Here is a 27,966-nt window from a genome sequence, read left to right on the forward strand (position 1 = left end):
CAAGCAGGCAGACAAGAGCCCAATGTCAAAAGTTGCGGTGGGCATTTCGAGACTGCACCAGGTGGAAATGCCGAATCTGCAGATGACACCAATCTACTGGGCGCCTGTCCACGATACGGCAGAGGTCATTAGGGCAACATGGTTCTACAAGGACACCATGCTACCGGTGGAAGTGCCTGTAGCAAATATGCTGGAAGCCGGCTACATCGATTTGCAGTGTTGGACCGAGACATGGAAGGACGAGCTGAATAGTGCCGTTGAAGTCGGAGCTATTGGGGAAATGAAGATTGTGCACAAGCTTTGGCCCGAGAAGCCTTCCAAAGCTCCTGTCAGTAGACCTGCGTCTATCATTTCTGGCCAGGACCGAAGCATTCTCGGAGCTGCGACTTCTGTTCTCACCTCCACAGAACCGCCTGAGACGATTGAACAGCAGCGTGCAAAAGCTGTCGAGGTAGCATGCGATATCATTGATATCTCGACCGGTCCTGGTGGGGCAGACAATCGAGCGCACGGGAATACCACGTACGGCAGAGCAGGTGCTGTTCGAAACTACGCGACATGTGGCGTCATCTACTCGGATGAGCGCGAGGCGAACATACTGAAGCCGACACTGCTTCCTTCATCTTATTACGGCAGACGTCCTCTTGCAAATTATATTCGCAAAGGACACGCCATCGGCATTCCTGTTATTCGTGGGTTTGATCAAAGCATTTGGAACAAGCTTCATCCTCCCAAAAAGGGAGCCAGAACGACCAAAGCCAAGCAGGGCGTAACAGCATCGGAGACCGCAGCAGATTCGACGTCCGCAAGGCCCAAGGCAGATCCCGATCTTGCCTGGAGCGAGCGTCCACATGTCACGGATTTGGTCCTGGTCGTACATGGCATTGGCCAGAAGCTGAGTGAGCGCATGGAAAGTTTCCATTTTACACACGCCATCAATGCCTTCAGGCGTGAAATCATGGTCGAGTGCGGCAACATAGAGGTGAAGACACATTTTCGCAAAGACATGGGCGGGATCATGACGCTGCCTATTAACTGGCGTCATACTCTCTCCTTCGAGGAGGGTGGATACCGGCCAGACCAGAGCTCAGAAGCACCAGCAGACCCTACTATTAATGAATTCACCCTGCGAGACATCACACCTGACACGCTACCATCTGTCAGAGGTATAGTGTCAGATGTCATGCTGGACATACCTTACTATATGTCGCATCATCAGCCGAAGATGATTGCCGCAGTAATCAAAGAGGCGAATCGCGTCTACAAGCTGTGGTGTCAGAACAATCCAGGATTCGCGCAACACGGAAAAGTTCATATCATCGCACACTCGCTGGGAAGTGTTATGGCCATCGATATTCTATCAAAGCAGCCAACGATCGTGCCATCTCATCTGGCCGACCCGACTAAACTCGATCTTGATGTCGAAGAACCAGATCACTTTCTCTTCGACACACACAACCTCTTCCTTGCTGGTAGCCCAGCAGGCTTCTTCGTTCTTCTTCGCCGCTCCCAGCTTCGTCCGCGCATCGACCACCCTTCAGCCGAAGCCCTCGCTGACCCAACCAGCAACACTGCCCGCATTTGCGGAGAACGAGGCCAGTACGGCTGCATATCCGTCGACAACATCTACAACATCATTAATGGTTACGATCCTGTGGCATACCAGGTGAACGCTGCGGTCGACGCAGACTACGCCTCGTCCATCCGCAAAGCCCACGTGCCTAGCAACACGCCCAGCTACTGGTTTCCTGCCGGCACTTCAAACGCAAGTCGTTGGTTCGGGGGCTATAGCGTCCATCCCCCTCCTGGTGCTGCCGTATCACCAGCCTTCAATCGTCTGCCGAGCAATGTCGAACTCGAGATACATGACTTCACGCGAGAAGAAATCGCGGAGAAACGTATGACGCTGCTAAATGACAACGGACAAATTGACTATTTCGTCAAATACGGTGGCGGCACATTTGAGATTCAATACTTGACTATGTTGGGTGCTCATAGCGCATATTGGGGGTTGAAAGATTTTATACGCATGGTTGTTGTCGAGGTAGGCAGGAAGGGCGGTAAGGATGGGACTTTACCTGGTTTACGAGCTGTCAAGAAGAGAACTCCAAGAGGAATGGGAGGAGCAGCAACTGTAAAATGAGAGGATTGAACTCGCACTAGACTTTCAGATACCCCTACATTAAGCATGTACTTCATCACCGATCAATCACAATCCCATGCGAACACTCGACCGATCCACAACCTGCGCACTCCCACCACTCATCATCACCCCCCTCCCAAACCACTCTCCAATGACCCCAAACCTTCCACCTTCACCTGGATTTTGCTGCTGCAAACTCGTCGTGAAAAGTTCATGTCGACTAGCACTCTCCTCTTGCGCCTGTCTCGTCTGCCTCACGATCCGATTCTGCGGCGCACAAATCGGACACTCCAAATCCAAATCATCCTTCACATCTATCCCATCTTCAATGATATTCAAACATCCTTGATGGAACGAATGCTTGCAAAGGAAGTGAACAGTCGGGAGATCGAGAGTGCGACCACAACTCGAACATCTCGTTGCGGAGAAAGAGGTAGGTTTGGTTTCGAGTTCGGAAATCTCGGATTGTTTGTGTAGAGTGTCTTTTCGATAGGATTGGATGAGTTTTCGATTCGATTCGATTTCGGATCTTTCGCGTTGGACTGTGCTTGAGAGGTAGCGTTTTACGAGACCCATTGTTGCTACGGAGTTTGTGGATAGTGTTTGGATGACTTGGAGGGGGGCCATGAGGTTGTCTTGGTCGATTTTTTGGAGGATGGAGTCGATTTCTTCTTCGCCGGCTTCTGAGAGGACTTGGGGTGATGAGGTGAAGTAGGCTAGGGCTGCTGGGTAGAGTTGGGGCTCTTCCGGGCCGTACTTTTTCAGGGCTTTGAGAGCGCCTTGTGTGTCGTGTGCGGCGGTGTAGGAGCGGAATACGTCGAAGCGGAGGCCTTGTTTTTCGCTGACGAGGATTGTGCCGTCACGGAACTTTTCGAGGTCGGAGAGGAGGAGGATGTTGGATGTGTCGACTGGACCGTCTCGTCCTTCGATGAGCTTCTTCGCGCTCTTCTCCCAATGCTGCTTCTCGTCGTCTTTTGTGGTGGTAGCTTTATGAAGGTACATCTCGAAGAGTGTGGTGTGTAGGTCCGCGCGGTGTTCTTCACTGACCCCCGGACTAGCAATGCATGCTTCAAGGAAAGTGATAAATTGATCAGGATGGTCAATGAAAGCGGAGAACGCAACCCGTGGCTTAGGCACATCGTATGGAATGAATTCGCCCTCGGTAATTGTCTCCACCACTTGGGCTTGATTGATGGTTGTCTGGTTCTCGGTCTTTGGAGTCTGTATCGCACTTGTGTTCATGTACGGAAGAGGTATCAGTGCTGCTAGATTCTGCGCCGCTGATGTTGCCATGGTGCCAAAGCCGCCGCCATGCTTGTCGGCGGGCGCTTCTTGGATGATTACTGCATCCTTCTTCGGCTTGAAATTTCCTGTGAAGTACTCAATGAACAGCTGCGTGGCTTCAGCAGGACAGTGTTCTAGAAGCACAGTGCCGTACTTCATGAAGATTGGGTAGCTCTCTTCCGGCTCAAGCCTCACGATATATGCTAAAGCTTCCGCGTACTTCTTGAGGTCCTCGATCAAGATGTCAACCACAAGGCCGTGTTCGTTGTGTCGTCTGGCGAGGAAAGCTGCTTGATCGTAGTAACCGCCTTGCCGACACATAATGATGGCAGTGTCAAGATCAAACTTCAGCTCTCCCGGTCGCTTGATGAACTCCTCCAGCTTGTCGACATCTTTCAGCTTAGCATAGCAATTTAGCAGAAGCGTCGTATGATCAGAGGTGGCCTTGTTGTGCTCGTGAAGCTCCTCGAGGTAGTCAATGAGATTTCGTATTCGTTGGTTGTCCAAGAATTTGCGAATGATTTGTGAAGGTTCCGTATTGTCGATTGCTTGCAAATACTGTTGCATGGCCGTGTCGTAGTCGCCTCGTTGGTACAAATGATCGCCATATTTACGGAAGATGACGTTCTGCTGTACAGCATCTACCCGGTATTTATTCGACAGCGAGATGGCCAAAGTGTACTCTGTTCGCTGATAGAGTTGTTCCAGCTTCTGCTGGAATGTCTTCTCGTGATATCGATACAGCTTTCCGTCGATGGTAAGCAGGAAGATGTCGCCCCATGCCGAGAAGATTTTGTTGACCTGACTCGTTACAGAGTCTGAATATGCGATGAACTTTGGGTATGGACTCAGAATGGTAATGGTGCTTGCGTTGAAGATCTCGTCAGCTCTCGTGCTGCGAAAAGCGCCAAGCCCAGTAGCACGCCCGATGTTGCTGGCAGGAGGTGAAATGAAAAGATAGTAGTCGCCATGCACGCCTACAAGCTTTTTACCTCCCGCGAACATGTAAGATTGTGCCTTCGCTTTGGGCCCATATGTGTAGATAGCGTCATCTCTACCGATCACGATCTCATTAGACTGAGGATCAAGAGTCATGCAGCCGACTGCACAGCCATGCTCGTCCAGCGTCCGCGCTGGTGAACCTTGCGCTTTCCCAGAAATTGCAAGAGCCAATATTCGGGATGTTGTGGCGATGTAGAGAGCTGTCGTAGCAGCCTCGCGGAATTGCAAACCAGTGATGGGCTCCTCCGATTCAAATACCGTGCGTTGCTTGGTGCCTCGATCGTGAATCAGGTCTCCTCGGACGACAGTCACAGCGCCATTTGCAAAACCAACAGCGAGTTGTGCCAAATCGCTAGTCACCGCGAATGCGCTGATGGGAAAGTTCTTGCGTCCGTTCTGGACAGTCAAGGTGCAGAGACATCTCGGATTGCCGGTTCTTTTGTCGTTCTGGTCGAGAGTCCAGACCTTCAGTTCAGGTTCATGTTGCAGAGTCTCGGCAAGCGTCAACAGATAAGCGCTATCCTGAACTTGCTCGATGTGCGTGACGCTGCCGGCATCATGTGCTTTCCATGCTCGAGTTGATTTGAATGTTTGATCGAGGAGATGAACAAATCCATGCGGAGTGCCAATGAGTATGTTGTTCGCGCCAGAGCTCACAGTGCCGATGCTTGCTTGCTGTGAAGGTCAGTACGTTCTCGACGCGCTCCTAGTGCGCTGCCTACATCAAGTGCTACCGAGCCATCTCCATCTGGGAGCCGGACTTGGGAGACCTGGAAGAACTTGAACTGCTTCCACTGTAAACATAATTAGTTTGCCATCGAAGATTGTAGTGGATCTCGCATACCGCAGTCGGCGCCGAGAAAGCCATGCTACCGACCCATATCAAGTCGATGTAGAAGTGGTAGAAGTAGTAGAAGTGGTAAAAGTGGTAGAAGTGGTAGAAGTGGTAGAAGTGGTAGAAGTGGTAGAAGTGGTAGAAGTGGTAGAAGTGGTAGAAGTGAGAGAGAGCCGGTCCTGTGAAGTGCTGCACAGCCTTTGGTGGTCAGTGCTTGGTGTGATGCACCCTTCAAGCAAGCAAGGTTCGCGTCCGCCTCGAAGTCCCACACCCGACCTCGATTGCATTCCTTATTCCGTGCTACAACATCGCCTGCTTCACACAGTCACGATGGAGGACGACGAGGATGATTTCTACGGCGGTGGGGGGAACGGCGTCAAGCAAGAGAGACACGCGGATGCAGACGAGAAAGAAGAGCAGATGGATGTATCCGAAGATGGATCCGAGGACGACGATAGCGACGATGTACGTATTCTTATGTTTCTTGCTTCATTGCGGCGGAGTACTGATCGCGTGCTCATCAGGATGTTCAATTCACGTTAGAGAAGCCAGAAGGCGCCAAAGCAGAGCCACCGTATGTCCTCAAGACACGCCGCTGGCCTTCTCCCACTAACCCTTTGTCAGGCCAGGTTCGAAAGCAGCGCGACAACAGGCGAAGATTGCAGCCTCGGCGGTCAGGGACGAGAAAGCGAAGAGTGGCACACCAGCCATCAAGTCAGAGGCACAGCGAGCAGGCTCGGCAGCACCTCCCACTGCCGTCAAAGGCACACTGACACATAATGGCAAGGAAGGGAAAGACTTCCCCGAGATCCGCACAAGCAAGCTTGATGTGAACGCAATACCAACGTGGCCAGCGAACGGTAAACCGATCACAGAGCTCGATATCGACGCCGATCTCGCCGAACACTCCAAGCCTTGGAGATTGCCAGGTACCGACCAGACCGACTTTTTCAACTACGGGTTCGATGAGTACACATGGACGCAGTATACCATCAGGCAACAGAGTATGTCGGACACGATCAACCAGCAGAAGCAGGAGGATGCCCAGATGAAAGCTCTGTTCGGTAACGCTGGTGGTGATGGGCAGGCAGGAGGCATGGGTGCAATGGGAGGAATGCCTCAGGGCATGCAGCCCGACCCTCAGATGGCGAAGATGGCACAGGACATGGGAATTCCCCTTGAGTTCTTCATGCAGATGATGCAGCAGAATGGCGGCATGCCAGGCATGGGCATGGGCATGGGAGGACAACAAGGGCAATTCAATCAGCCAGGCGGAGACTTTGGCGCGGGTCAGAATAGTGTCAGCCCGCAGCCACAGGCAGGTCAAGGCTTCCAACCACCATCAGGGCCAAGCGGCGGCGGCCAGCAAGGCCAGCAAGGCGGTTTCAACATGGAAGGATTCAGTCCACAGCAAATTGCCATCATGCAGCAAGAACAGCAGGGTGGACATATGGGTGGTGGCGGTGGAGGAGGGCGCGGGGGGCGACGCCGAGGACGTTGGTGATCTATCTTGATGGCCACACGAGAACACGAAGTGCAGCTGCGCGTTACCGGGATTCTCAGCACTTGTTGTTGTTGCTTCTTCTGCGGCAACCGCGTGACTCAATTGTCAAGCGCATCCTGGGTTGCTTCAGACGCGTTCTCATTGTTGGCTTCACTTTTGACAATGATGCATTGAGAAACATTACATTGACAATGCCAGGCAGCAAACCCACCAGTATTATTTTTGAGATACAGCAAGGGCATCATCGATAGTGACCATCGATTACACGTTCGACGAACGTCACTGGAGTCATGGCCGAGCGAGATCAACGTAGTAAGAGATTCGGCACGCCTTACGAGCGGCGCGTCGCTGGAGGCGAACGCATAGCTCTTGGAGATATTACAGAGGGAAGTTTAGAGGAAGTCAGGCTCCGCGAAGAGAATGCTGCCAATATCGAGGCTGGCAATGCAAATAGCGAGGATGTGGAGGCAAACGACAACAATGCAGACGAGAGCGACGCAGAACAGCCTGTACCTACCGCTACCGCTACCATTGCAGCGAACGAGCACCGGCCAACGACGCCGCGCACGATTGGTGCGCTTCCACATCGTCCCTTACCGAGGCGCACTTCGAATCCCGCGAGCATTACGGGCACACCAAACCGCACGGCGACAGCGCCAGGGTCGGCTACTAAACGAACGCCCACTGGGCCATCACCTCTTCTTCGTCAGGCGTTAACAGCAGCCTCTGCGCCGCCCGCTAGCACCTCCAGTCAGACGCTCTTCGACAGCCTTTCTGCCCAGCTGTCAAATCCCATTGGCTTAGGTCGACCGCAAAGTACGAACGCTCCCATCAACTTCGCGAACCCCTTCACATCCAGCGCACGCAGACCCCGATCTCACTCTACGTTCGCCAGCGCAGGTCATCAAACTACCTTTAGTGCTGGCCGCAATCGCAGACTCGATGGTACGGCAGAGGAGAACACATCTCCCACTGCTCATCTCAGAGGACAAGGTACTCAAAATAAGCGTCGTCGGACCCAGTCTTCCCCAATGTCTCCTGGCAGGCAAGCCATGCAGCAGGAAGTCGACGAGGGCGAAGAAGACTTTCAGGAAAATGAGAGTATGGAGAACTGGAGGCAGAAGCGGAAGGATCGAGTGCGCAGAGAGGACGAGAGCGAGGACGATGTGGACGATGAGGACGATGAGAACGATGAGAACGACGAGAACGTGGATAGTGCAATGAGTTGACCGAGTGCATTAGGCTGGCTTGCAACCTGATATGCCAAGAAGCGATTTTGCATTGGTGAGCCGGGATGTGGATACTGCATTTCAATGCTCTTAGAAATTAGATACTTGAGTATGCAATCTCATACTAAATCCCTCCCTGGGAACGTTTCAACGACCTCGTCAGCGGGTGAAGAATCTCTGCGATATAGCTTTCTCACTATGCGTTGTGTCTTTTTTTTTGGGAGATATGAAGATGTATTACCTGATCAAGAGCACATGAAAGCTGTGATGGCGTTGCCGGATCAATAATGGAGCGGAATTCGGCAAGCGCGTCAAGACCTCGGGCAAGCACGGGACCATAATGAAAAGGCCATTTCTTGTGTATCATTCAAAGCCATAATATTCATCACGACCTGCGCCTTCCGCACGTATGGCAAAGGCCTGGTATATCTACACTCGGAAAACTTTCTATAACTCTTGCAATGCCATTGCGTTCATTGTGGCGCCCAACTCCAAGCATGCAGGGCTGAAAATGTTCAAACAGGCCGTGGGCTGAGACCACGATACCACAAATCCCAGAAACGCCGATGAGCGAATGTTTAGCCCACAGAGACCTCAACACGGCCCTCGTTACCTGGAGCTCCCTTGCCAAGCTCTGGGAGCAGGTAGGTGATGTCGTCCCATGGATGTCTGTACAGACCAGTGCGCAGTCTCTTCTGGTCCAAGAAATGTGCAATCAAACCAATGGAGCGACCAAGGACGAAAAGACCGTTGAGAACACCCATCTTGAAGTAGTCCTCGGCTTCTTCGGCGGAGAAGGCGCCAGAGTTTCGGAGGAGGTCGACGAAGCAGACAGCGACGCAACCATCGACGTTGAGGATAAGGTTGTCCTTCTTGGAGGTGGTGACGCTTTCGACGGCGAGGGCGTAGTCGAGGAGCTTGGTGGATGGGAAGTTCTTCTGGCAGTACTCCTTGACGAGCGTGACACGGAGATCGGGGTTGTTTCGCGATTTGACGCGGTGGCCAATACCGGGGACTGAAATCTGTCAGTGATCGAACGTGGAATTGAGGCAATCGCTACTCACTCAGCTTGTTCTCCTTTCTCATGGTGTCAACGAAGTCACGTGGAGAAAGACCCTTGTCGAAAGCCTTGGTGAACTCCTCGGCAGCGCCATCAAGAGCACCACCGAATCGGGAACCGATGGTAAGAAGACCTGCGACAAGCGAAGAGATCAGGTCCTTGCCAGCACGAGTGGTGATGATGGTGTTCATGGCACCAGACACAGCTGGACCGTGGTCGGCAGTAAGCATGAGAACCATTTCCAAGAACTTGGAGGCGTAGGTTGGCAGTCTGCGGCGGAACCACAGAAGAGACATAACACCACCGATACCAATGTCCTCCTTGAACACCTCTGTGATCGGAATACCAGCGTAGAGCAATTCTTGGCCACGGTCGTCGGAGATAGTAGAGATGAAAGCAGCTGGCTTTCGGATCATGCCGAGCTCTTGAGCCCAAGAGTAGTCCATTGGGATCTTTGGAACAGCTGGCTCTGGGGCTGGCTTGATGTTGCCATTGCTGACGAGCTTGTTGTAGACCTGGGCTAGAAGGCCTGGCAGGTCCTCGAAAGTGTCCGGAACGAAGAAACCAGCGTCGCGCATGGACTTGTTCTTGACAGCAGCAGTCTCGAGCTGCGAGTTGGCCATGGCACCTGCGTGGCCGAATTGCACCTCGGTCTTCAGCATGCTGGCAACAGTACCGATAGCCCAGGCCACGATTGGCTTGGTGATGATGCCCTGCTTCACGGCATCAATGACGCGGTATTCCTCGACACCACCGACTTCACCAAGGAGAAGCAAGATCTTGCACTCTGGGTCGGCCTGGTATCGAAGCATGTGGTCGATGAAGGTTGTGCCAGGATATCTGTCACCACCAATTGCAACGCCCTCATAGACACCATCGGTATTTTGCGAGACAATGTTGTTCAGCTCGTTGGACATGCCACCAGACTTGGAGACGTATCCAACGGAACCCTTGCGGTAGAGCTTAGAGGCAACAATGTTGTCCATCATACCACCCGTGTTACCGATCTTGAAAGCACCTGGCTTGATACCACCAACAGTGGCTGGGCCAATAATGGTGACGCCCTTCTTCTTGGCCACATGAAGGATCTCACGAGCTCGTCGCTCGGGGACACCCTCTGCGATGATAGCGATACACTTGATTTGTGGGTAGTTCATCAGCTCCATGGTGGAGCTGTACACGGATCGGGAGGAGGCGAAGTTCACGACGGTGTCGACATCACTGTGCTTGGCCATGGCATTCTCTGGGTTCTGGTAGACTGGGAGAAGCGTCTCAGATGTACCCCAGTACCTGCGGTATATCAGGCAACGAGCTTGGAAAAGCAACATCATTGTACTCACATCTTGCTCACGAACTGGCCACCGAATGTGTAGATGATGCCAGCGACTGAAGGAGTCTTGCGCTTGCAGATGAAGTCGAAGTCGAGCATACCCTGCACAGCCTTCGTTTGCATACCGCTGGATGCGTTTTAGCATTTCTGCGCTGCTGTGTGCTTTGTGGTGGTGTGAGCACTTACTAGACGAAACATCTTGTCTTTGGGTGGAAAAGTGTGTGGACGGGTGTAGGGCTCAAAGGCCTGCTTGGCGCTGCGAATCGTTGGATGTTGTCATTTGCAGAGAGGCCCTCGCTCTGCTTGTGTCCATTGACACCATTTGCGGTGCCGTTTGGCTGTGCCATGGTGTAGATTTCTCAGATGAAGCGGGAGATCTGGAGAAGTGGTAGAAAGTCAGCTCGGTTCTGGGCGATCTTCTTTGTTTTGCTCGGTTCTTTCGACAGCACAATCGCAGGATTACTTTGCATGTGTGGTCATCGAGCTGAAGTGAGCGCCGTGCTGACAGGATGGCGCTCGGGCTGTACAAAGCTCCTCCAAGCGGGCCACGCGGGATTCTTTGGCGGCGGCAACTTTTTTGAGGCCGTGGAATGCGGGTGTTTCAAGGGTGGTGGAGGAGAACTTACGGCTTGAAACACTGTATGCTTCAGCACCGCACAGTGTAGAGAGGTGGTAATAAGGAAGGGAAAGGTGGAGGTGGAGGGAGGAATGGCAATGCTGAACTGATGAGCTGGAAAATCGGAATGGACGTGATATCGTTCAGTCGCGGCTGACGCTCATCGAGCTGCAGGTGGAAGTGATCCCTGCGACGCTAAGCGGAGTCAACCTGATGCTCTGCAACGGTCGGGACTCGGGAGTGGTCAAGGGGGATGCGCGGGCGTGCAAAGGACTCCGAGGACCTCACGATGAGCTATATCGGTGGGCTGAAGAAGAAAACGTTGGTCCCCGGGGCAGCTGCCAATGCCGGCCCCTGCCATGCACGTATTGCGCTGAAAGCGAGAACGATGCGATGCGATGCGTGCAAATTGTTTGGGTATCGAACCACACGCAGCCTGCAGGTATGTGAGAGGAATGGCGGCTAGGGTTGATGCCAATAGATGACAGTCATTTAAGCTAAGCCTAATCCGGATATTTTATGCACCTGTAGGAAGTCCTGTAATAGCAGCTACTGTAAGTGAATGTATAGGGGCGATATTTTAGGGACCCTAAGGGTTAGGCGCTATCTCGGCGTTCTGCCCCTATACTTTACTAAATTAATATACACTATATAGCGATACAAATGTATTGATTCTTATACTAAAAAAATCGCAGTATCGAGTTCTATAATTCTAAAATTAGCCGCAATATATTATAATAGAATATAGTAATAAAATATCGTATTGTTTAGTAGTAACTAATTAGCTTTATACTACTAAGCCTGCCTCGGTAAAGCCCGCCTCGGTAAAGCCTATCTAACCTCCGAAGCTCCGCTAAGAGGACGGAATTAGGAAAGCTAATAGCCCTCTATACGCATAACATACTAACTATACTATATATAGATATACTAAATAGCGCAAATAAAAGGTCTTAATGTATATAATAAGCGTATAAAGTATAAAGATAAAGTATAATAAAATAGTAGTAGTGCAATGCCCTAAATATATACTAAAAAGCCCGCTTCCTAAATCCGTATTCTAACTAAACCCTAACTCGCGAGTATACTTAATCGACCGAGATACGTCGATTAGATATACTTTTAACTATTAATAGGTGTTTCTCGGCTTCTAATTAGCTAGTTAGATTATAGCTGTAATCGACATACGCTCGTTAGATAGTAGGTTCTCGTTTAGCTATTTATATAGACCGATAGTAACGAGTGCTTCTTCGAGCGCTTTAATAGCCTCTTCTAGTATCTCTTCCTTATATAGGTAGTATAGTACACGCTTATTAATATAGATATACTATAGCTTGTTCACTTTAGCGGATACTAGTCGGTTACGGGTGTCCGTATAAATAAGATTTAGTACCGAGAATAAGCGCTCGGAAGGCACTAAAGACGCTACTATACGAGCGAGGCGGATAGCTATTAGTGCGAGTATTGTAGCCTTACTCTAAATGAATTGCTAGAAGGTTGCTAGATCGTTTATATATATCTAGCACTTAGCATCCTTATAGAAGGGCCCTTCGCGGTTATAGAAGGCATTAAACTCGCTTATAGCTCGCTAGAGCCTGCCCTCTTACACCCTACGTTAAATGAACTTATATAGGGTAATACGCTATTATAACTCGGTCTAGTATAGAATAGGGTCCTTCGTAACCGATAAGCCTAGATCTAGTAGATAAGCAACAACGTAACAGTTAGCAACCTACTAGTTAATCCGTGCCTTTAGTTTAGTCTCTAAGTAGAAGAAGTGCTCCTTTATAAAGTTACTAGCTTTAGTAGCGGCCTTCTAGGCGGCCTTAATCTTCTGCTAGTAAGGAATAATATACCGAATAAAGCACTAGTTAGACTCGGCTATTTTAATACACTCGCTAACCGGTTAAATAACCTCTTTAACTATATTAAGCTTAGTCTAGAAGCTTGGATTCTATATAATATCTCTAACCTTCTTTATTAGCTTGCTAGTCTTATCCTTCTTACCCCTAATAGTAGAAGGGTTGAAATTTATAAGGGCAGGCTTAGCCTTACGGACGCTCTTTAATAAGGCTAGTTAAGTGCCCTAACGAGTAATTACTAATAAGACAAAGGCGACTGTCTTGCTAATAGTCTCTCGTATATACTAGCAAAGAACACTAAGCTATAGAGGCGACCGTAAGAAGGCAGATATAATAAGCTACGCTATGCTAAGGACCTTCGTAAAGAAGGGGATTCTCTCGAAGATATCTTTAAGGGATAACTAGAGAGAGTATACTTAATAAGGCACGTAGAATAGGTATAAATACGGCTCGTACGTAGCAATATTGCTCTAAGTTGCCCGTATTGTCGTATAGGTGTCCGTTATAATAGCATTTAGTCGCTTATAGAAGTCCGGATAGCGTAGCTTAATCTTGTCTACTTATCGCCTAAACTAGTAAGCGCACTATATTATAGTAAGGTTATCGTTCCTAATAACCTTCGAGGATAAGAAGAAGGCGCTATAATATAGTACGTAAGTACAGAGGTTAATAACACGTTCTTTGTTAACGTTAGCGCTCTTATTAAAGATAAGATTAATATATCGCTAGTTAAAGATAATCGGGTCTACCTTTAACTATATATCCTTATAAACCTTATTTAAAAGGTAGTCTATAACGTTCTATCTGCTAGGTACGGTATAGGTGTTGTTAAGTAAGTTAAAGGCGTCCTTAAACTATAGTAAATTGAATACTCTAAAGGATAGGCTGCTTATAATAATGCCCTTCGAGAACTTCCGTTATATAAGCTTTATACCTTCTAGACCGATTGCTAGTATTTAAATCTCGCGTTGCTTAATCCGCTGCTTAATCTTATAGTAGTTAAGGCTAAGACTAAGCAGATAGGCCTTATAGACCTCTAGGTAGTATTACTAACGTATTGTATACGCTGCCCTCTCTTTCCTATAGTAGTTATAGCGGCTCTATTCGGTGTTCTTACTAGTAGGCTTCTAGTGCTTAAAATAGACCGAAACATCGAGGTTTTCGGGGCGTCCGCGCTTAAGGGAGGAAGATATAATATAATAGAGTAGATTGCGCGTATAGAAGTATATATAATCGCGTTATAGTAGTAGTTATAGACGCGTAGAGAGATTGGAAAGGAATCGTAGAAGTTGGGTTAGGAATGCTTAGTTATATTTCCTACAGTTATTTATACATCACGTAATGAATAAATGACATGTCATAATATGGAATGCCGTCATTTAATCATCCCTAATGGCGGCGGCAGACACGCGAGCACGCATGTCGTTCTCGCTTTGCACTCACCGCCCGACTATTATCCCGCCTTTTTGCTGTGTTTACTTTGCGGGGATGCGTCGTGTGGCAGTTTCTGCCAGAGCGACTGCTATTGTAGTCTGCTATGTATCTGGAGAATGGTGGGGTCCGCCATGGCAATGCTGCTGAGACAGATCCATCCTCGCCCAACCAAGGTCCAATATTGGTAGAGAGCGTTTTGTAGGGGATACGGAGCCAGCGTACGTACGTCACTGCACCAGGCACGAGAAGACGAAAAAGTGTGAGTGAGCTGCGGCTGGGGTTGCAGAGTCGATCGCCGACGGGAAGTTTGAGCTGCGACCCGCTACAAGGCGACAAGGCGCCGCGGTTTAGCGCGTTCATCGTCCAGGAGTGCTTCAACCATCACTCGGCGTCGGCGTCAATAATGCGATGATGAAGCTCTGCGTGTCCTTCCGAAACACTTTGTGCCTCTGTTCCTGACGCTTTCGTTTCATTGCCTCCCTGCCCCCTCTCACAACCACGACTCTTGCTACACCTTCAGCGACAGCATCCTGCTTGACGAGAATAATCTGAGTGCTACACAGCCCAGCTCAGCCTCGAGGTGAGTAGTCAGCGATCGCGGAATACTTTTGGCACCGCGTCCCTGGCGGCGGGCAGTTTTGCGGCAATCCGTGCTGCGTGCTCCGGGCATTTGGTCTGGTGCGTGAGACAGGAAGACATCCCACTACTATCACGACATGGACATTTCCACTGGCTTGAGCAGAAAGTGCGACTGGCCGCCCGAATCCAACTTCCGGCGCATCTCGCAGGAACTGCTTGACAAAGCTGCTCCTCCTGCAAAGCTCTGCCTTCGTTCCATTGTTCAGCCCGGAGCTCAGCTTTCTCTCCGCCGTCAGGATCGCCCGCAGCCGCCTGAATCAGCGTTCCTGTTTCTCGCACTGCTGTTTCTGCAACTTCTGCTGACCAAAATTCTCCCAAACAGTTTCTGAAGAGCAATTGACACTTTCACACCACAATGGCCGCCAAGTCAATTCTGGAGGCAGATGGCAAGGCCATTCTGAACTACCACCTTACTCGCGCCCCTGTCATCAAGCCAACTCCTCTACCACCCCAGTCAACGCACAACCCTCCAGCCAAGCTTGCCACCATCACTTTTCAGGACGGCGACGACATTCAGGGCGTACTCGACGCTACCGAGGCCAAATATCCATTTCTCCTTGTCCCAGGCTCGAAATTCGTCGCAAAGCCAGATCAGCTCATCAAGCGAAGAGGCAAGTCTGGTCTTTTGAAGCTGAACGCGACATGGCAGGAGGCGAGAGATTGGATCGCCTCGCGCGCAAACAAGCTGCAAAAGGTCGAGCACGTTGAGGGTTACCTGAGAAACTTCCTCGTCGAGCCTTTCGTGCCACATCCTCAGGAGACTGAGTACTACATCAACATCAACTCTGTCCGTGAGGTAAGCGAGAACCATCGATCGAACTGCAGCGACTTGATCCGATCTAACTAAATTTGCCAGGGTGACTGGATTCTCTTCTACCACGAGGGCGGCGTCGACGTTGGTGATGTTGACGAGAAGGCTGAGAAGCTTCTTATCCCTGTCGACCTTGCACAGTACCCGAGCAACGAGGAGATTGCACGCGGCCTGCTCTCGAAGGTGCCCAAGGGTGTGCATCCAGTGCTGATCGACTTCATCTCTCGTCTGTACGCCGTCTACGTCGACTGCCAGTTCACCTACCTCGAAATCAACCCGCTCGTCGTCATTCCGAACGCACAAGGTACCTCCGCCGACGTACACTTCCTCGATCTTGCCGCCAAGATTGACCAGACTGCCGAGTTCGAATGCGGTGTGAAGTGGGCTATTGCCCGAGCTCCAGCAGCTCTGGGCATGCCCAACGCTGCATCCGCTGGTTCCAAGGTCACCATCGACGCCGGCCCACCACTCGAGTTCCCAGCTCCTTTCGGTCGTGAGATGAGCAAGGAGGAGGCATACATTGCAGAGATGGACGCAAAGACTGGTGCTTCGCTCAAGCTCACAATCCTTAACGCAACTGGACGTGTGTGGACATTGGTTGCTGGTGGTGGTGCTTCCGTCGTCTACGCCGATGCAATCGCTTCTGCAGGCTACGCCGGCGAGCTTGCCAACTACGGAGAGTACTCTGGCGCCCCAACCGAGACACAGACCTTCCACTACGCACGAACAGTCCTCGACCTCATGCTGCGAGCACCACAACATCCAGATGGCAAGGTTCTTTTCATTGGTGGTGGTATTGCAAACTTCACCAACGTAAGTGTCTCCGAGGCCGAATTCCCCGAAACAGGTCGAGTCGAGCTAACAATTTCTTTTAGGTCGCTTCCACTTTCAAGGGTGTCATCCGAGCTCTCCGCGAAGTCGCGCCTCTTCTCAACGAGCACAAGGTCCAGATTTGGGTCCGTCGTGCTGGTCCAAACTACCAGGAAGGTCTCAAGAACATCAAGGCAGTTGGCAAGGAGCTCGACCTTAGCATGCACGTTTTCGGCCCCGAAATGCATGTCTCTGGTATCGTCCCTCTCGCGCTTGTGCCCGGCAAGATGAACGACAGCATCAAGGAATTCGGCTCATAGACGCATGACTATTCGGAATGGACGAGGATACAGTCCCTCCTCGAGGTGTTCAGGAGAACTAGTCTTTGTTTGTGATCAAAAGAGCTCTTCGGCGTGGGAATTGACGAGGCATGAAGCAATGCGCCGATTGCTATGCGGCTATGATTAGCATTTGCGAGGGCGTGTATAGATAGATATGTTTGCGGATATCCAATGCTTTGAATGCTGTCCCATTGTAATCGCATAGCCCGTTTGTGATCACTTGAGTCAACTTCTGCCATTTCCTCACAACGCCTAGATGACTTCAATAGCGATCATAGCGCGCATGTCACGACGAAACAACCTTGAAGATGTAATGAGCATGGAAAGTGGTTAAAGAAGAGTGACCCAAAGTGTTTGCCGAGGTCACGTGCGATGCTGTCCGCGCTCAAGTTCTTCTCGAGCTACACTTCTTTGCATACCCACTTCTTTCCAACCTCACAACACCGCAACCATGAGCGTAAGCACTTCCATACACCCTCAACCCTCTTCTAAATATTTCTAACACAATGCGCGCACACAGTTCGTCCCCCTCAACCCACGACCCATGCTCCAAGGCCTCGTCAACAAGGAAGTCGTCGTAAAGATCAAGTGGGGACAAGAATACACCGGTCGCTTGGTTTCGGTGGACTCGTACATGAATATCCAACTCAGCGGTGCGCAAGAGTGGAAAGATGGTGTGGATAATGGGGTTTTGGGACAGGTTTTGATTCGGTAAGAAGAAGAGACAGAGAGCCGGAGAGGGAGGTTGCTAATTTGGTTTGTGAACGCGCAGGTGCAACAATGTCCTCTGGATCTCGGCGCGGAAGTCGAAGCAGGAGAATGGGGATACGGCTATGGATGGTTGAAGCCGAGGATATGGATTTTGATGTGATGTGAGAATCGGGAAGATTGGAAGAGAGGCGGCGCCTGGATCGAGCGATACTCGGGTCGTTTGCATTGCGCTGCGCAGCGCGCACTGCCTCTGGTTGCATTGTCAAGCTGGTGACGAAAAGTGCTTTGCCAAGAGCAAGGCGCTGCGGAGTTCGAGGCAGAACTTGGACATGCGCCCCGGATGACTGAATAGGTCAGTAGCACCGGCGAAATGAATTACTCGTCTTTGCTTCATGCTGAACTTCCTTTGCGACAGCTTGATCCGCGGTGCAAGGGGGTGCTACGCGAGCACATGCAGCTCACCACTGCCTGCCTCTCAAGTCATCAGCTTGATTGAGCTGGTGCACTCATGAGGCTGGATTGACGGCTGTGATACGTTTGTCTAAGCAACCGAATTCTGCATTTGATTTTGAAGAAGGACATGGCCACGCGTGGATGCGCCTTTCCTCGGAAGATGTAAGCACTTAGTGAAATCAACGAAGAACATCTGAAGTGAGAGCTCCCACTCCGATCCTGACCCAGACAGTCAGCGCCAGGCCAAAGAAGCTGGAGCAGGCTCCCGGAGTTATGTGGTGAACGAACGGTGGTCTACCTACAATCAAAGTCCATTTTGCCGTAGTTAGCAACAACTCTGTCCAATTCTACAACGATCAGGACATTATGAGCAACTTGGCCCATGGCACCACGAAGTGGTGCGTATGCGGCCAGTAGTTGCCCATGGCTGCTTGAAGTGGAATATGAGAGCAAATGAAGGCCTTCGAGAATGTCAATGGGTTCGAGAAAAACGGGGCCAGATATTCCAAGAAATTCTCAATCGATCAGTTCCAAGGTGCTAAAAGAAAGGGTATCACAAAAAGTCCACCACTCCTATATACAAGAAATCCTCTCCATATGGCACGCTTGCGCGTTTCACCCGTAGCGAACGTCCTGTTTCCATGCTTTCATCTCAATCATCAAATCATGTCTCACAAATCATAACATCATAAAAACCATCCCAACCAACATCTTCACTCATCACACCGCATTCCTCGGCTCCGTAGGTTTAACCCCATTCGGATCCAAACTCCTCCTCACACTATCCATACTCTGCCTCATCTCAGGCTGCTGCGGGACATTGAGAGTGAAAGGATTCTGTCCCGCTTCCGTGCTCTTCAATTCCCAGCTCCCGACCCTCTCATGTCCACCGTGCGGACTCGTCGGAGAAGTTTCAATCGAAGCCCCCACCACAGCTCCGCTTTTGGGAATCGTCAAATCTTGGTCCGAACGCATCTTTTGCCCTCCTTTGAATCCTCCTAGATCCGAAAACTTTCTTTTCGATATCTTGGGATTTCGGTGGAAACGAACGCCCGCGAGGAGCATGAGGAGACCGAAAATTATACCTGCGATGGCCAGGGCGATGATGGCGCCGATCACTCCGGCGAGAGCGGGTTCCATGCGATGACCGGTGTTGGTAGTAGAGATGCCGTGTCCCTCAGCCCAATCCTGTACAAGCGACTTCGTTTCATCCTTGTTCCAAGCCGCGCAGAAAAGTTTCGTGGCATTGCACAATGTGCACCAATCCCCGACGTCCACTATCAGGAAGTTGTACATTTGGTATTGGAAGTCACTCCACATCATATCCGTTTGATCGGGACCGCGGTTGAAGAGTGGGTATGCACGAAATTCTTCTCCGTCGTCGGTTCCGTTGCGGAAGTAGAAGCGCACCCAGAGGTCGGATTCGTCTGGGAAGGTCTTGGGTCCGGTGGAGTTGGTGTAGGAGAAGAGTTCGAAGACTGCGGAGGCGGCGAAGTTGGGGGTGCCGTAGAAGTTGGAGTTTAGTTCGGGGAGGCCGACGAGGGAGAAGAAGGAGAGGAAGGGGTGGTAGTCTGTGAATAAGAGGTTCAGTTTGTAGAGACCATCTTGGGAGTTTGAGATTGCGTCGGTCAAGCCGTCTATGATCCTGGCTCCGAGCATGTTGCCTGCGATGGTGGAAATGCTGCCTTGGAGGCCTGGGAGGCCTTGCTCGTTGCTGACTGGGTTGACGGCGCTGACGTTGCCGAGTTGAGCGAATTGCTGTTCGTCTGCAAGCCAGCGGAGAATGTTGAGGTAGCTGGTGTTAGTCGTGACATCGTAATATCGATCGAGAGCTATCTTAACTGTATCGTTATATGCATATTGGTATCGCAGATAGTCGTAGATGGCGTAAGCATTTGTGTAGTCCCAGTATTGCGAATCAAGGACGCCTTCAAACACGGCTGGTCCGATTGCGCTGTAGATGTTGTCAAAATCCTCCCGAGTGACACCAAAGTTCTGGGTAGTCGAGTACGCATCAGCGGCCCGATTCCATGATTCACAATTCAGGTTGCCACTTAGGTAGATATAATTGTAGTCCGATGGCCCGTTGGCATGGATCTGCGGATATTGGTATCCATCGAGAGGAGACACGATCTGCCGAGCGTCAGTGCCAAAAGACAGGCTTTGAAAGCTCCTCACTCACATATGTGCCATTGGCCAGCACATTCGTCGGACTGACCATACCAGGTGTGCTGCTATTGCTGTTGGGAGTCCATGGTGGGTACAGCCCCTGCATGAACGCCTGAGCCGTGCCCAAGTTGCACTGCTCGTCCAGAGAAACAGCGAATAGCTGCATGGGATCGAATACATCTGTGTTCAGCCCATACAAAGGTGCTCCAGCATCTTCTGCCCCATTAGAGCCCGTGCGGTTCCGATGATAGGTGGACTCGATGTATCTTTGCCGGAAGAACTGCCCAGCTTGGTGTGCTTGATTCGCGCCGACAGCAGTCAATGTCGTAGGGATGTATCCAAGAATCGCGGGCGTTCGTTCGCCGGTTCTGGTCAGAATCACACTGGACCAGACAGTATATTCGTGGTCGCCGTCGGGACTGTCCTGGGCGAAGGCGGGCGGTGTGAGCGCGAGCGCCGCGATCGATGCCGCCACGAAGGCGAACATGCTGCCAGCACTTGTTCTGGAGAGTAGGAAGGACGTGTAGTGAGCGGTATGCCTTTTGCACCACGCAGCGAGGAGGGACAATAATAATGGAAAGGACGACACGTACATACAATGCGAAGCTCTACGAGGGCCTCGTGAGCTCTTATCGCCCTATTATTATTGCCGATCATGCAAGCCATGGGCACTCTCACGACAGGACATGCAGTGTCAGTGTGTGCCTTGTCCACGCCAGATGTGGTCAAGCTGCTACTGCTTTGAGCAATCAACCCTGGGCGCAAGAAGGTGGGGTGAGGGTTGGCAGAGGATGGAATTGGATGGAGAAGCAACGGGAGATTCTTGCAGAAAGTGTCACGCTTGTCCGGCTGAGGCGGTGGCCTAATCGTAGCACTAGACGAATAGGCCGAAACCTCGCGATTTCCGGTTTCTTAGAACCTAGCGATTTCCGGTTTCTCGTGTTTCTCGATATATCGTGTTTCTCAGTATCTCGTGTTTCTCGATATCTCGCGTTTATCGTATTTCCTCTCTACGAAGCCGTAGTATAGAATATTTCGCTATAGTACCTAATTTGTATGCTATACTAAAAACAATATTATTGCCGACCTCCGCTTTTAGAACGTACGTAATTCCGTAGGATCTTTATAATACTTAATCTCCTTCTCTAAACTATATACTTAATTATTCGTTTTCTCTTACGCTAGGCGATATCGAATCTACGTTACTATTACTATACTATAGGAAAACCGAGATACTATACTATAGCAAATTCGCGCTACTATGCTATAGCAAAAACGATATAAGAAACTATACGCTATAGCAGACTAAGACTATCGCGTACTATAGTAAAATCGACGTATACTATAGTAATATCGACGTATACTATAGTAATATCGACGTATACTATAGTAAAAGCAATACTTCTAAGAATTAATATTAACGAACATCGTCCCCTTATCTAGTAGATCGTTAGTACTAAGAATCCCTATACCTATTCGATATTACGTACCCGTATTATAGAAGAAGCTAGTATTACTATCGAAGAGCGTCTATTAAAAGATCGTTACTTAGAATAGGGCATTTCTCTTATTAGTAGGCTAGTTATAGAGACGGAGAGTCTCTAGGTATATATTAAAAATAACTTCTAGCGATATTATAGCCTAGGCGATAAGAAGATAGTAGATATACTATATACTAAAGGCTTTAAAATAACGATATAGTAATACTAGCGCCTACGGTAGAGAATAGGTCTTATACGAAGGATAGCGCCTAAAAACAAAAGAGTACTTCATAAAGCAATTAAACGTATTCTTAAGACTGTAATTACTTCTAGCGTTAAGTACGATAGGGGATATCGAGCTATTACGAGATATCTACGGAGGAAGAACTATTTTATTAGTAGGTTAGTATAAACATTCTTTATTAAGTTTGCACTAGATTTAGCTATAGTATAGTGCATTAGTGCTATAGCTAAAATAGCACTAATATCGCTAGAGAGACCTAATACCTACTAGAGACAGGCCGCCTATCGATACTAGTACCTCGAAGCTAGAGCGTATCTATTTAACAAGTCGCACTTATATATCCTTTAAAAGACAATGTTCGCGATATCTAAAGGATAGGTACTAGACCTATATAGCGGCTTCCTATCTCTCCGTACGCTATCTATCTAGTATAACTATATATACGAATAGTAATACAATTTAGGCTTGAATTTTCCTATAGTACAACGTCTATATGCTATAGATAAATAAAGCCCTAGACTCTCCCTATAAGTAGTATACTAATTATATTCTAGAGACCGGATTTATAAGATCGCCCGTAGCCTCGATAAGATACCGTTTATAGCGCGCCGACTTTATAAACCGCGATTTTAGCTAGCGTATAGTTGTCGTAAAGCTATTAGTCCTAATAATGTCTAGTTAGTAGATACGTACTACAAGTTTAAGGCCTTCTTCGGTATCTAGATCTACGTTTGTATCGATGTCTTCTCCTAGATAATTATATAGTACTATATCGGCAACCTCGTAAAGACTAAGTTTTCTACTTTTAAGCAATACCTCTAGATAGTCGTTAGTCGTAGATATTAACCGAGGGTCGTCCGATCCGATATAGGTATTAGTAAGCTATCCGGCGTTTAAGGCAATTTCCTATAGTATATAATCTAGTATGCTATACGAAATACCGTAGAATCTATTCTACTACTAATATATTGCATAGAGACTCCTATAATAGCGGACGTATACCTCGAGCTACGTAAGCTCTTCGAGGGCCGAGATCTAGATTTTTCGGACTGCTTCTAGTATACGATAAGCAAAGGCAATAACACTATAGAGCACTAGAACAGTAAACTCGCAAAGCAGGCTCTAAATACCTAGAGAGATTACTTTAACAAGATTAAGGCCTAGGGACTCTATAATCCGGATCGTACCTACGATCGTATCGCTTTCCTTACCGTCTATATACCCGTTATTCGATCTATAGTTGCCGAATTTGTCGAAGACTAGAACACCTACGCTATACGATATAACGCTAATATAGAAACCTACTATACTAGAGTGCTAGAGTTGCTCTATTACTATCCGGAGATCTTTAGTAATAGTACGTAAGACTAACGCAAGCTAGTATATGCCGAGCATCTATAGATTTAAGGGTAGATAGACCGCTACGATAAATTCGATCTTAAGGCCTACCTACTACTAGTAACATTAACGTTCTATTAAGACGTCCTCGAAGCGCTTAGTTACCTACGCGAAATTCGTAGTACTAAGCGTAGTGCTACTCGCAGGTCTTAAAAGCTATATATCGAGGCATTCCTCGCCCTTCGGCGTACTATTTAAGTATATATAGCTACTAGATTAGCTCTAATACTAGACGAGTTCTAGCGGCCTTCTCGTAATAGGGCGGAATTGCAGCTATCGGATTAGTTAAAGGCTATATTTAGCGCTACTAATAAGCCGCTAGATTGATTTAAGAAGCTTTTGCTATATTCCTTCGTCGACGCCTATTATAGATTACTGCTAATTACTAGTCGAGACTAAGCCTACGTTGCAATTAATTAGCGCCCTCGTCGCTATTATATACTATCTATATAGAAGATAGAAGCATAGTATAATACCTACTCTCTTTCTCTATCCGCTCCCTCTCTCCGTCTAAGTATATTAGCGTAATCGGTAACTAAGTAAGCAATTAGCAACTAAGTAAGCAATTAGCAACTAAGTAAGTACCTAGTCCTTCGCTATATTTAATGTCTCGTATTTACTGCCTAAAATGCAGCGCCCGCTATAAGGATAGCGATAGGTTCTACTCGTATTATAGGGCAGAACTTCTAACTAAATAGTCTAATAGCGACAACGATAACGATCTAGTCGCCGCTGCTATATCTACTATTCTCTAAGGCGGTTATATATATAGGGACTTAGGCACCTTTAAGAACGTAGGTATAGCTATAGTATAGAAGAAAGCAAAAGAGAAGCCGAAGAAACGCAAGATCCTAAATGCCGCCTATAACCCTCTTTATAAAGATATACTAAGAGGTATAGGTATACTAAAGAAGAAGGGCAAGACGTATAAGAAGCCTATCCTCGTCGACTCGAGCTCTAGCGGCGATTCTTCTAGCAGCGAGGATAGGTTAGCTAAAGCATCTAAGGGCATAGGTACTGTAGGTAAGAATACTAAGAGTAAGAGCAAAGATAAAGCGACTAAGGACGTGCCTATTAAGGCGCTAATATAGGTTTCTTTTAAAGGCTAGATATACGATATTGTCGTCGAGGATAGAGGCTAAGACATACCGATCTAACTCCTAATATATAGCGAGGCTAACTATCTATTCGAGTTTAACTAGAGTCTACCCTTAAATATATTTCTAGTAGAATTTAAGGCAGTAGACGATCGTCCGGACTAGTTCTAGCGCCGGCTAGTATATAAGGATTATCGAGTAGTAGAAGTCCTCTCTCTAGACTATTAGGAATACTATCTTACTCGCAGGCTTAGAAAGAACAAGGAGCTAGTACGTATTAAGCTGTCTGTCCTAGAATATAGCAACTTCCGGGATCTGTTCTAGTTGTTCTCTACTAAGTAGACCCCTAAGCGTACGACATTTGATATTAATCTATATAGGTTAACGTATACGAACGCCGAACGAAACACTAATCGACTATCTAATCTATATAAAGAAGAGCAGAAGAAGCTTGCAACTTCTAAGCTAGCGGAGCGCGATCTATCGCTAGTATCGAGCCTAAAGAGCCTGTCTAAGTTCTTCGGAGGTTATAACAATACCGACGACCCTTAACCGTAGTACCCTCCTTTGCTATCGCTATAGCAGTTTAAGATACTACCGCCTATCTAACTACCTACTAGTATAATAGATAAGGAATATTAAACTAGACCGCCTATAGTAGACTTTATAGACTTTATAGACTTTATAGACGACGACGAATAAGAAGAACTCTAGAAAGCTATCGACGAGAGCTAACTAACGATATAGTAGGAGGCTACAAATCGGATAGGAATTGGCCCTTTACGCTATCTACTAGCTATAAGTCGTCCGTTAAAACGCCTAGCAAGTTAGGAACTCCTACTACGTTAATATAGCTAGAACGAAGAAGTAATCGTAGTTAGCGACGATAATATATCTCCGGATAAGCGTATAGTACGTAGATAGGCGACAAGTAGTAACTCTATAGAAGCCGCTAATAGTTATATACCGAAGAAAACGCCTATCTTCTAGCTATTAAAGCCTCGTAAGGATTAGTTATAGTCTAAGCAATAGTCGACAAAGCAATAGTCGATATAGGCTATAGAATAGGATATAGAATATATAGGTAGTACCTTACTATCTCTATCGTCTGTTCTAGATAATACCTGCTATATCTGTTTTAACTTGTTTAACCTTAGCAGACGCCGGCGTATTCGTATAGCGTGCCCTAAAGCCGTATACTATTTCTACGAGAACTGTATTACTAGGTTACGAAATAACGGCGATCTATGTCTACTCTATCGCGTACCGCTTATATTTAAGCGGTTCTCGCTACTCCGGGAGACCTCGCTACTTCCGGAGACATCTACTTAAGCAACTGCGCTAGTTCTAGAGACATCTACCTAACTAGCTACGCCGACGGCCGAGATAACTATATCTATTCGTTCCTAGTCGACTACTAATAGGTATAACGAGACGCAGCCTAACCCGTCCTTTACGACCGTATAAGAAGAAGAAGAGAGCGAATAGATGCTTAATTAAGATAATTAACTCTAGTAGCAGCTCTAAGAACAGTTCTAGGACTAAGAATAACTATCCGAGATATAGTACTAGCGAGAGGGAAGTACTATAGCTAATTAAGATACTATAGTCGATAAGGTACGACTGTATTTAAGACCTAGCCTTTCTCGTAGAGATTTAATTACAGTCGCTAAGGCAACGTCTTCGTTACTAAGAAGGCTTCGGCTATAGGTAGATAATAAGAAGGTCGTCGGGTCTAAGTAGTACTATAGTAGTAAGGAACACGATAAGAACAATATATAAGAATAACTAATCTAATAGTAGGTAGATAGGCGTTAATAGAGTTATATTATTTTCTATCTTCGCGTAGTCGTTATATATATATCGTATACTAGAATGTATATAATTGCCTATAGTATATATTTTAGTATGCTATAGGCAATTGCTTTTATTTACTAGGCGACAGACCGCCGCGAATCCTATAATTACGAGCGACTAAACTAGAATATACTATATATAAGTATATTTCTTCCCTAGCAACCTTCTCTCCTTCTTTAATAGCAACCCTTTATAGCTAATATATTATACTAGTATAGCATCGCTACTTTATCTTGCCGCCGCTATTAGTAAACGATATCGAGTATATAGGTAACTAACGACAGACTAAATCGGGACTTATATTAATCCGGATAGACACAATTGCCTATAGTACGTAAATTCGTATACTATAGGCAATTCTACTTATCTGCTAGTAGACCGCCGCGAATCCTATAATTACGAGTACTCGAGACTATCGCTAGCAATACGACTATAGACTATATAAGTAACTTCCGTATACTAATATCTCCTTCTTCTTCCTTTATAGTAGAAGTAAAGCTCGGGTTTATAGCTGCTACTAAGCGGCGGAGCAGTGCATTAAACACTTAGACCGCTAACGTTACATAGCGAAGACCGATACTAGTATAGAAATCGTCGACCTAAGCGACCTAGATACTCCGATTTCCCTATAGCATACAAATTACTATACTATAGAGAAATATTAATACTTCGTCTATTCGAATTATAGAGCCGCCCGCTTTATAGATAGTATAAGGGCTACTTCTTAAGTATATTAATCGCCTTATCGACGCTCTTCCTTCCGTAGATCTTTATCGGAATACTAATACGCTTCGCAAGAATGTACTAATACTATACTAGCTAATTCTAAGGCGCTAAAAGATAATAAGAAGCTCTATAAGGAATACTAACCCGCTTCGTAAGAATGTGCTAATACTATACTAGCTAATTCTAAGACGCTAAAAGATTATAAGAAGCTCTACGAGGGACTCGAAGGTATCCGAGATAACCTCTACGCCTAACTCGAGAAACGCGATAGCGGCGAAGCGAGCGTAGTTAAGCAGAACGAGCGCCTACGAGTAGAGCTACGTACCTTAAGATCCTAGAAGGCTTTCGTCGATAACATTAACTCTAACTACGACCGTTAGGTAAGAGACTATAGCTTAGCTAAAGAAACTAAAGCTATTAAATAATAACTCGAGAAGCGCGATAGTAACGAAGAGAGCGTAGTTAAGTAGAACGAGCGCCTACGAGAAGGTATTAGACCTGCCGAAGATAATAACGACCGGTCTAACACTATAGGTTAATACGAATACTATAAGCGGTCGAGACGTCTACCTAAGCCTAGCTAGTCTGTAGAACAACTAATTACCCGAGCGGACAACTAAATAACTAGGCTCGATAAACCGAGTCGATTAGGACACTTTCTAGCAAACGGCGCTAGCAAAAGTGTCTAATACGAGAACGACGGCTAATAAGAACGTAAGGTAATGTTTCGACCTTACTTACGCTATGCTTTCTATAACAAGACGATAATGTTACTTTACTACTAAACTACGTAGCAACCTTACTACTGCCTATATTATTACTTTGTACCTTACTTTTACTAACTAATAAAGCCCGCGGCGAATGTTAACTAATATCTATAATAGTATAGTAGTCTTTCTTAGGGTTAGCGTCTCTTTAAAAGTTACTTAATCT

The 27,966-nt window shown here is 47.7% G+C and overlaps 10 protein-coding genes across 10 annotated transcripts; 7 read left to right on the plus strand and 3 right to left on the minus strand.

The window, feature by feature from the left end:
* Positions 1 to 22: 22 nt before the first annotated feature.
* Positions 23 to 2,143, plus strand: MYCFIDRAFT_37169 (uncharacterized protein; the record flags this gene model as incomplete). Its single annotated transcript, XM_007932333.1, has 2 exons — positions 23 to 434; positions 507 to 2,143. 2 exons carry the CDS (start codon positions 23 to 25, stop codon positions 2,141 to 2,143), a joined length of 2,049 nt encoding a protein of 682 aa, XP_007930524.1.
* Positions 2,144 to 2,155: 12 nt separating this feature from the next.
* On the minus strand, positions 2,156 to 5,377 carry MYCFIDRAFT_51685 (uncharacterized protein). Its single transcript, XM_007932387.1, has 3 exons — positions 5,274 to 5,377; positions 5,152 to 5,223; positions 2,156 to 5,104 (listed from the first exon to the last, which is right to left on the minus strand). The coding sequence occupies exons 1-3, from the start codon at positions 5,295 to 5,297 to the stop codon at positions 2,210 to 2,212; spliced, it is 2,991 nt and encodes a 996-aa protein (XP_007930578.1). The 5' UTR covers positions 5,298 to 5,377; the 3' UTR covers positions 2,156 to 2,209.
* A 189-nt stretch (positions 5,378 to 5,566) lies between these two features.
* On the plus strand, positions 5,567 to 6,768 carry MYCFIDRAFT_87816 (uncharacterized protein; the record flags this gene model as incomplete). The annotated part of the gene is made up of 3 exons (XM_007932627.1): positions 5,567 to 5,729; positions 5,789 to 5,838; positions 5,889 to 6,768. Exons 1-3 carry the CDS (start codon positions 5,595 to 5,597, stop codon positions 6,766 to 6,768), a joined length of 1,065 nt encoding a protein of 354 aa, XP_007930818.1. The 5' UTR covers positions 5,567 to 5,594.
* Positions 6,769 to 6,776: 8 nt separating this feature from the next.
* MYCFIDRAFT_212386 (uncharacterized protein) lies at positions 6,777 to 6,999 on the plus strand (the record flags this gene model as incomplete). The annotated part of the gene is made up of 1 exon (XM_007932628.1): positions 6,777 to 6,999. A coding segment is annotated over one exon (166 nt), but the record flags the coding sequence as incomplete, so codon positions are not given.
* A 59-nt stretch (positions 7,000 to 7,058) lies between these two features.
* MYCFIDRAFT_80854 (uncharacterized protein) lies at positions 7,059 to 7,997 on the plus strand (the record flags this gene model as incomplete). Its single annotated transcript, XM_007932629.1, has 1 exon — positions 7,059 to 7,997. One exon carries the CDS (start codon positions 7,059 to 7,061, stop codon positions 7,995 to 7,997), a length of 939 nt encoding a protein of 312 aa, XP_007930820.1.
* Positions 7,998 to 8,304: 307 nt separating this feature from the next.
* On the minus strand, positions 8,305 to 11,015 carry MYCFIDRAFT_212387 (uncharacterized protein). Its single transcript, XM_007932630.1, has 4 exons — positions 10,574 to 11,015; positions 10,398 to 10,514; positions 9,062 to 10,347; positions 8,305 to 9,012 (listed from the first exon to the last, which is right to left on the minus strand). Exons 1-4 carry the CDS (start codon positions 10,732 to 10,734, stop codon positions 8,576 to 8,578), a joined length of 2,001 nt encoding a protein of 666 aa, XP_007930821.1. The 5' UTR covers positions 10,735 to 11,015; the 3' UTR covers positions 8,305 to 8,575.
* A 3,196-nt stretch (positions 11,016 to 14,211) lies between these two features.
* MYCFIDRAFT_178576 (uncharacterized protein) lies at positions 14,212 to 15,264 on the plus strand (the record flags this gene model as incomplete). Its single annotated transcript, XM_007932631.1, has 8 exons — positions 14,212 to 14,333; positions 14,367 to 14,415; positions 14,445 to 14,489; positions 14,514 to 14,601; positions 14,648 to 14,686; positions 14,714 to 14,848; positions 14,882 to 14,953; positions 14,984 to 15,264. 8 exons carry the CDS (start codon positions 14,212 to 14,214, stop codon positions 15,262 to 15,264), a joined length of 831 nt encoding a protein of 276 aa, XP_007930822.1.
* MYCFIDRAFT_51692 (uncharacterized protein) lies at positions 14,747 to 17,120 on the plus strand. Its single transcript, XM_007932388.1, has 4 exons — positions 14,747 to 14,876; positions 15,258 to 15,731; positions 15,792 to 16,559; positions 16,622 to 17,120. The coding sequence occupies exons 2-4, from the start codon at positions 15,291 to 15,293 to the stop codon at positions 16,874 to 16,876; spliced, it is 1,464 nt and encodes a 487-aa protein (XP_007930579.1). The 5' UTR covers positions 14,747 to 14,876; positions 15,258 to 15,290; the 3' UTR covers positions 16,877 to 17,120.
* Positions 17,121 to 17,417: 297 nt separating this feature from the next.
* On the plus strand, positions 17,418 to 17,742 carry MYCFIDRAFT_36806 (uncharacterized protein; the record flags this gene model as incomplete). Its single annotated transcript, XM_007932309.1, has 2 exons — positions 17,418 to 17,608; positions 17,670 to 17,742. Coding segments are annotated over 2 exons (264 nt in total), but the record flags the coding sequence as incomplete, so codon positions are not given.
* A 1,159-nt stretch (positions 17,743 to 18,901) lies between these two features.
* On the minus strand, positions 18,902 to 20,717 carry MYCFIDRAFT_116811 (uncharacterized protein; the record flags this gene model as incomplete). The annotated part of the gene is made up of 2 exons (XM_007932632.1): positions 18,902 to 20,194; positions 20,244 to 20,717. Coding segments are annotated over 2 exons (1,767 nt in total), but the record flags the coding sequence as incomplete, so codon positions are not given.
* Between the last annotated feature and the right edge of the window lie 7,249 nt (positions 20,718 to 27,966).

The sequence above is a fragment of the Pseudocercospora fijiensis genome (genome assembly GCF_000340215.1).
Source record: "Pseudocercospora fijiensis CIRAD86 unplaced genomic scaffold MYCFIscaffold_9, whole genome shotgun sequence".
Lineage (NCBI taxonomy): Eukaryota > Fungi > Ascomycota > Dothideomycetes > Mycosphaerellales > Mycosphaerellaceae > Pseudocercospora > Pseudocercospora fijiensis.

What these genes read in the sequence shown, in the direction of transcription:
- MYCFIDRAFT_51685 (XM_007932387.1), bottom strand. Translation starts at nt 5,297, where the DNA reads ATGGCTTTCTCGGCGCCGACTGCG. An exon ending in CTTTCTCGGCGCCGACTGCG is followed by an intron (nt 5,224 to 5,273) that starts GTATGCGAGATC and finishes TTATGTTTACAG; the next exon opens with TGGAAGCAGTTCAAGTTCTT. An exon ending in ATGGCTCGGTAGCACTTGAT is followed by an intron (nt 5,105 to 5,151) that starts GTAGGCAGCGCA and finishes TGACCTTCACAG; the next exon opens with CAAGCAAGCATCGGCACTGT.
- MYCFIDRAFT_212387 (XM_007932630.1), bottom strand. Translation starts at nt 10,734, where the DNA reads ATGGCACAGCCAAACGGCACCGCAAATGGTGTCAATGGACACAAGCAG. An exon ending in AAGACAAGATGTTTCGTCTA is followed by an intron (nt 10,515 to 10,573) that starts GTAAGTGCTCAC and finishes AAACGCATCCAG; the next exon opens with CGGTATGCAAACGAAGGCTG. An exon ending in GAGAAAGGAGAACAAGCTGA is followed by an intron (nt 9,013 to 9,061) that starts GTGAGTAGCGAT and finishes GACAGATTTCAG; the next exon opens with TCCCCGGTATTGGCCACCGC.
- MYCFIDRAFT_51692 (XM_007932388.1), top strand. Translation starts at nt 15,291, where the DNA reads ATGGCCGCCAAGTCAATTCTGGAGGCAGATGGCAAGGCCATTCTGAAC. An exon ending in ACATCAACTCTGTCCGTGAG is followed by an intron (nt 15,732 to 15,791) that starts GTAAGCGAGAAC and finishes TAAATTTGCCAG; the next exon opens with GGTGACTGGATTCTCTTCTA. An exon ending in GTATTGCAAACTTCACCAAC is followed by an intron (nt 16,560 to 16,621) that starts GTAAGTGTCTCC and finishes AATTTCTTTTAG; the next exon opens with GTCGCTTCCACTTTCAAGGG.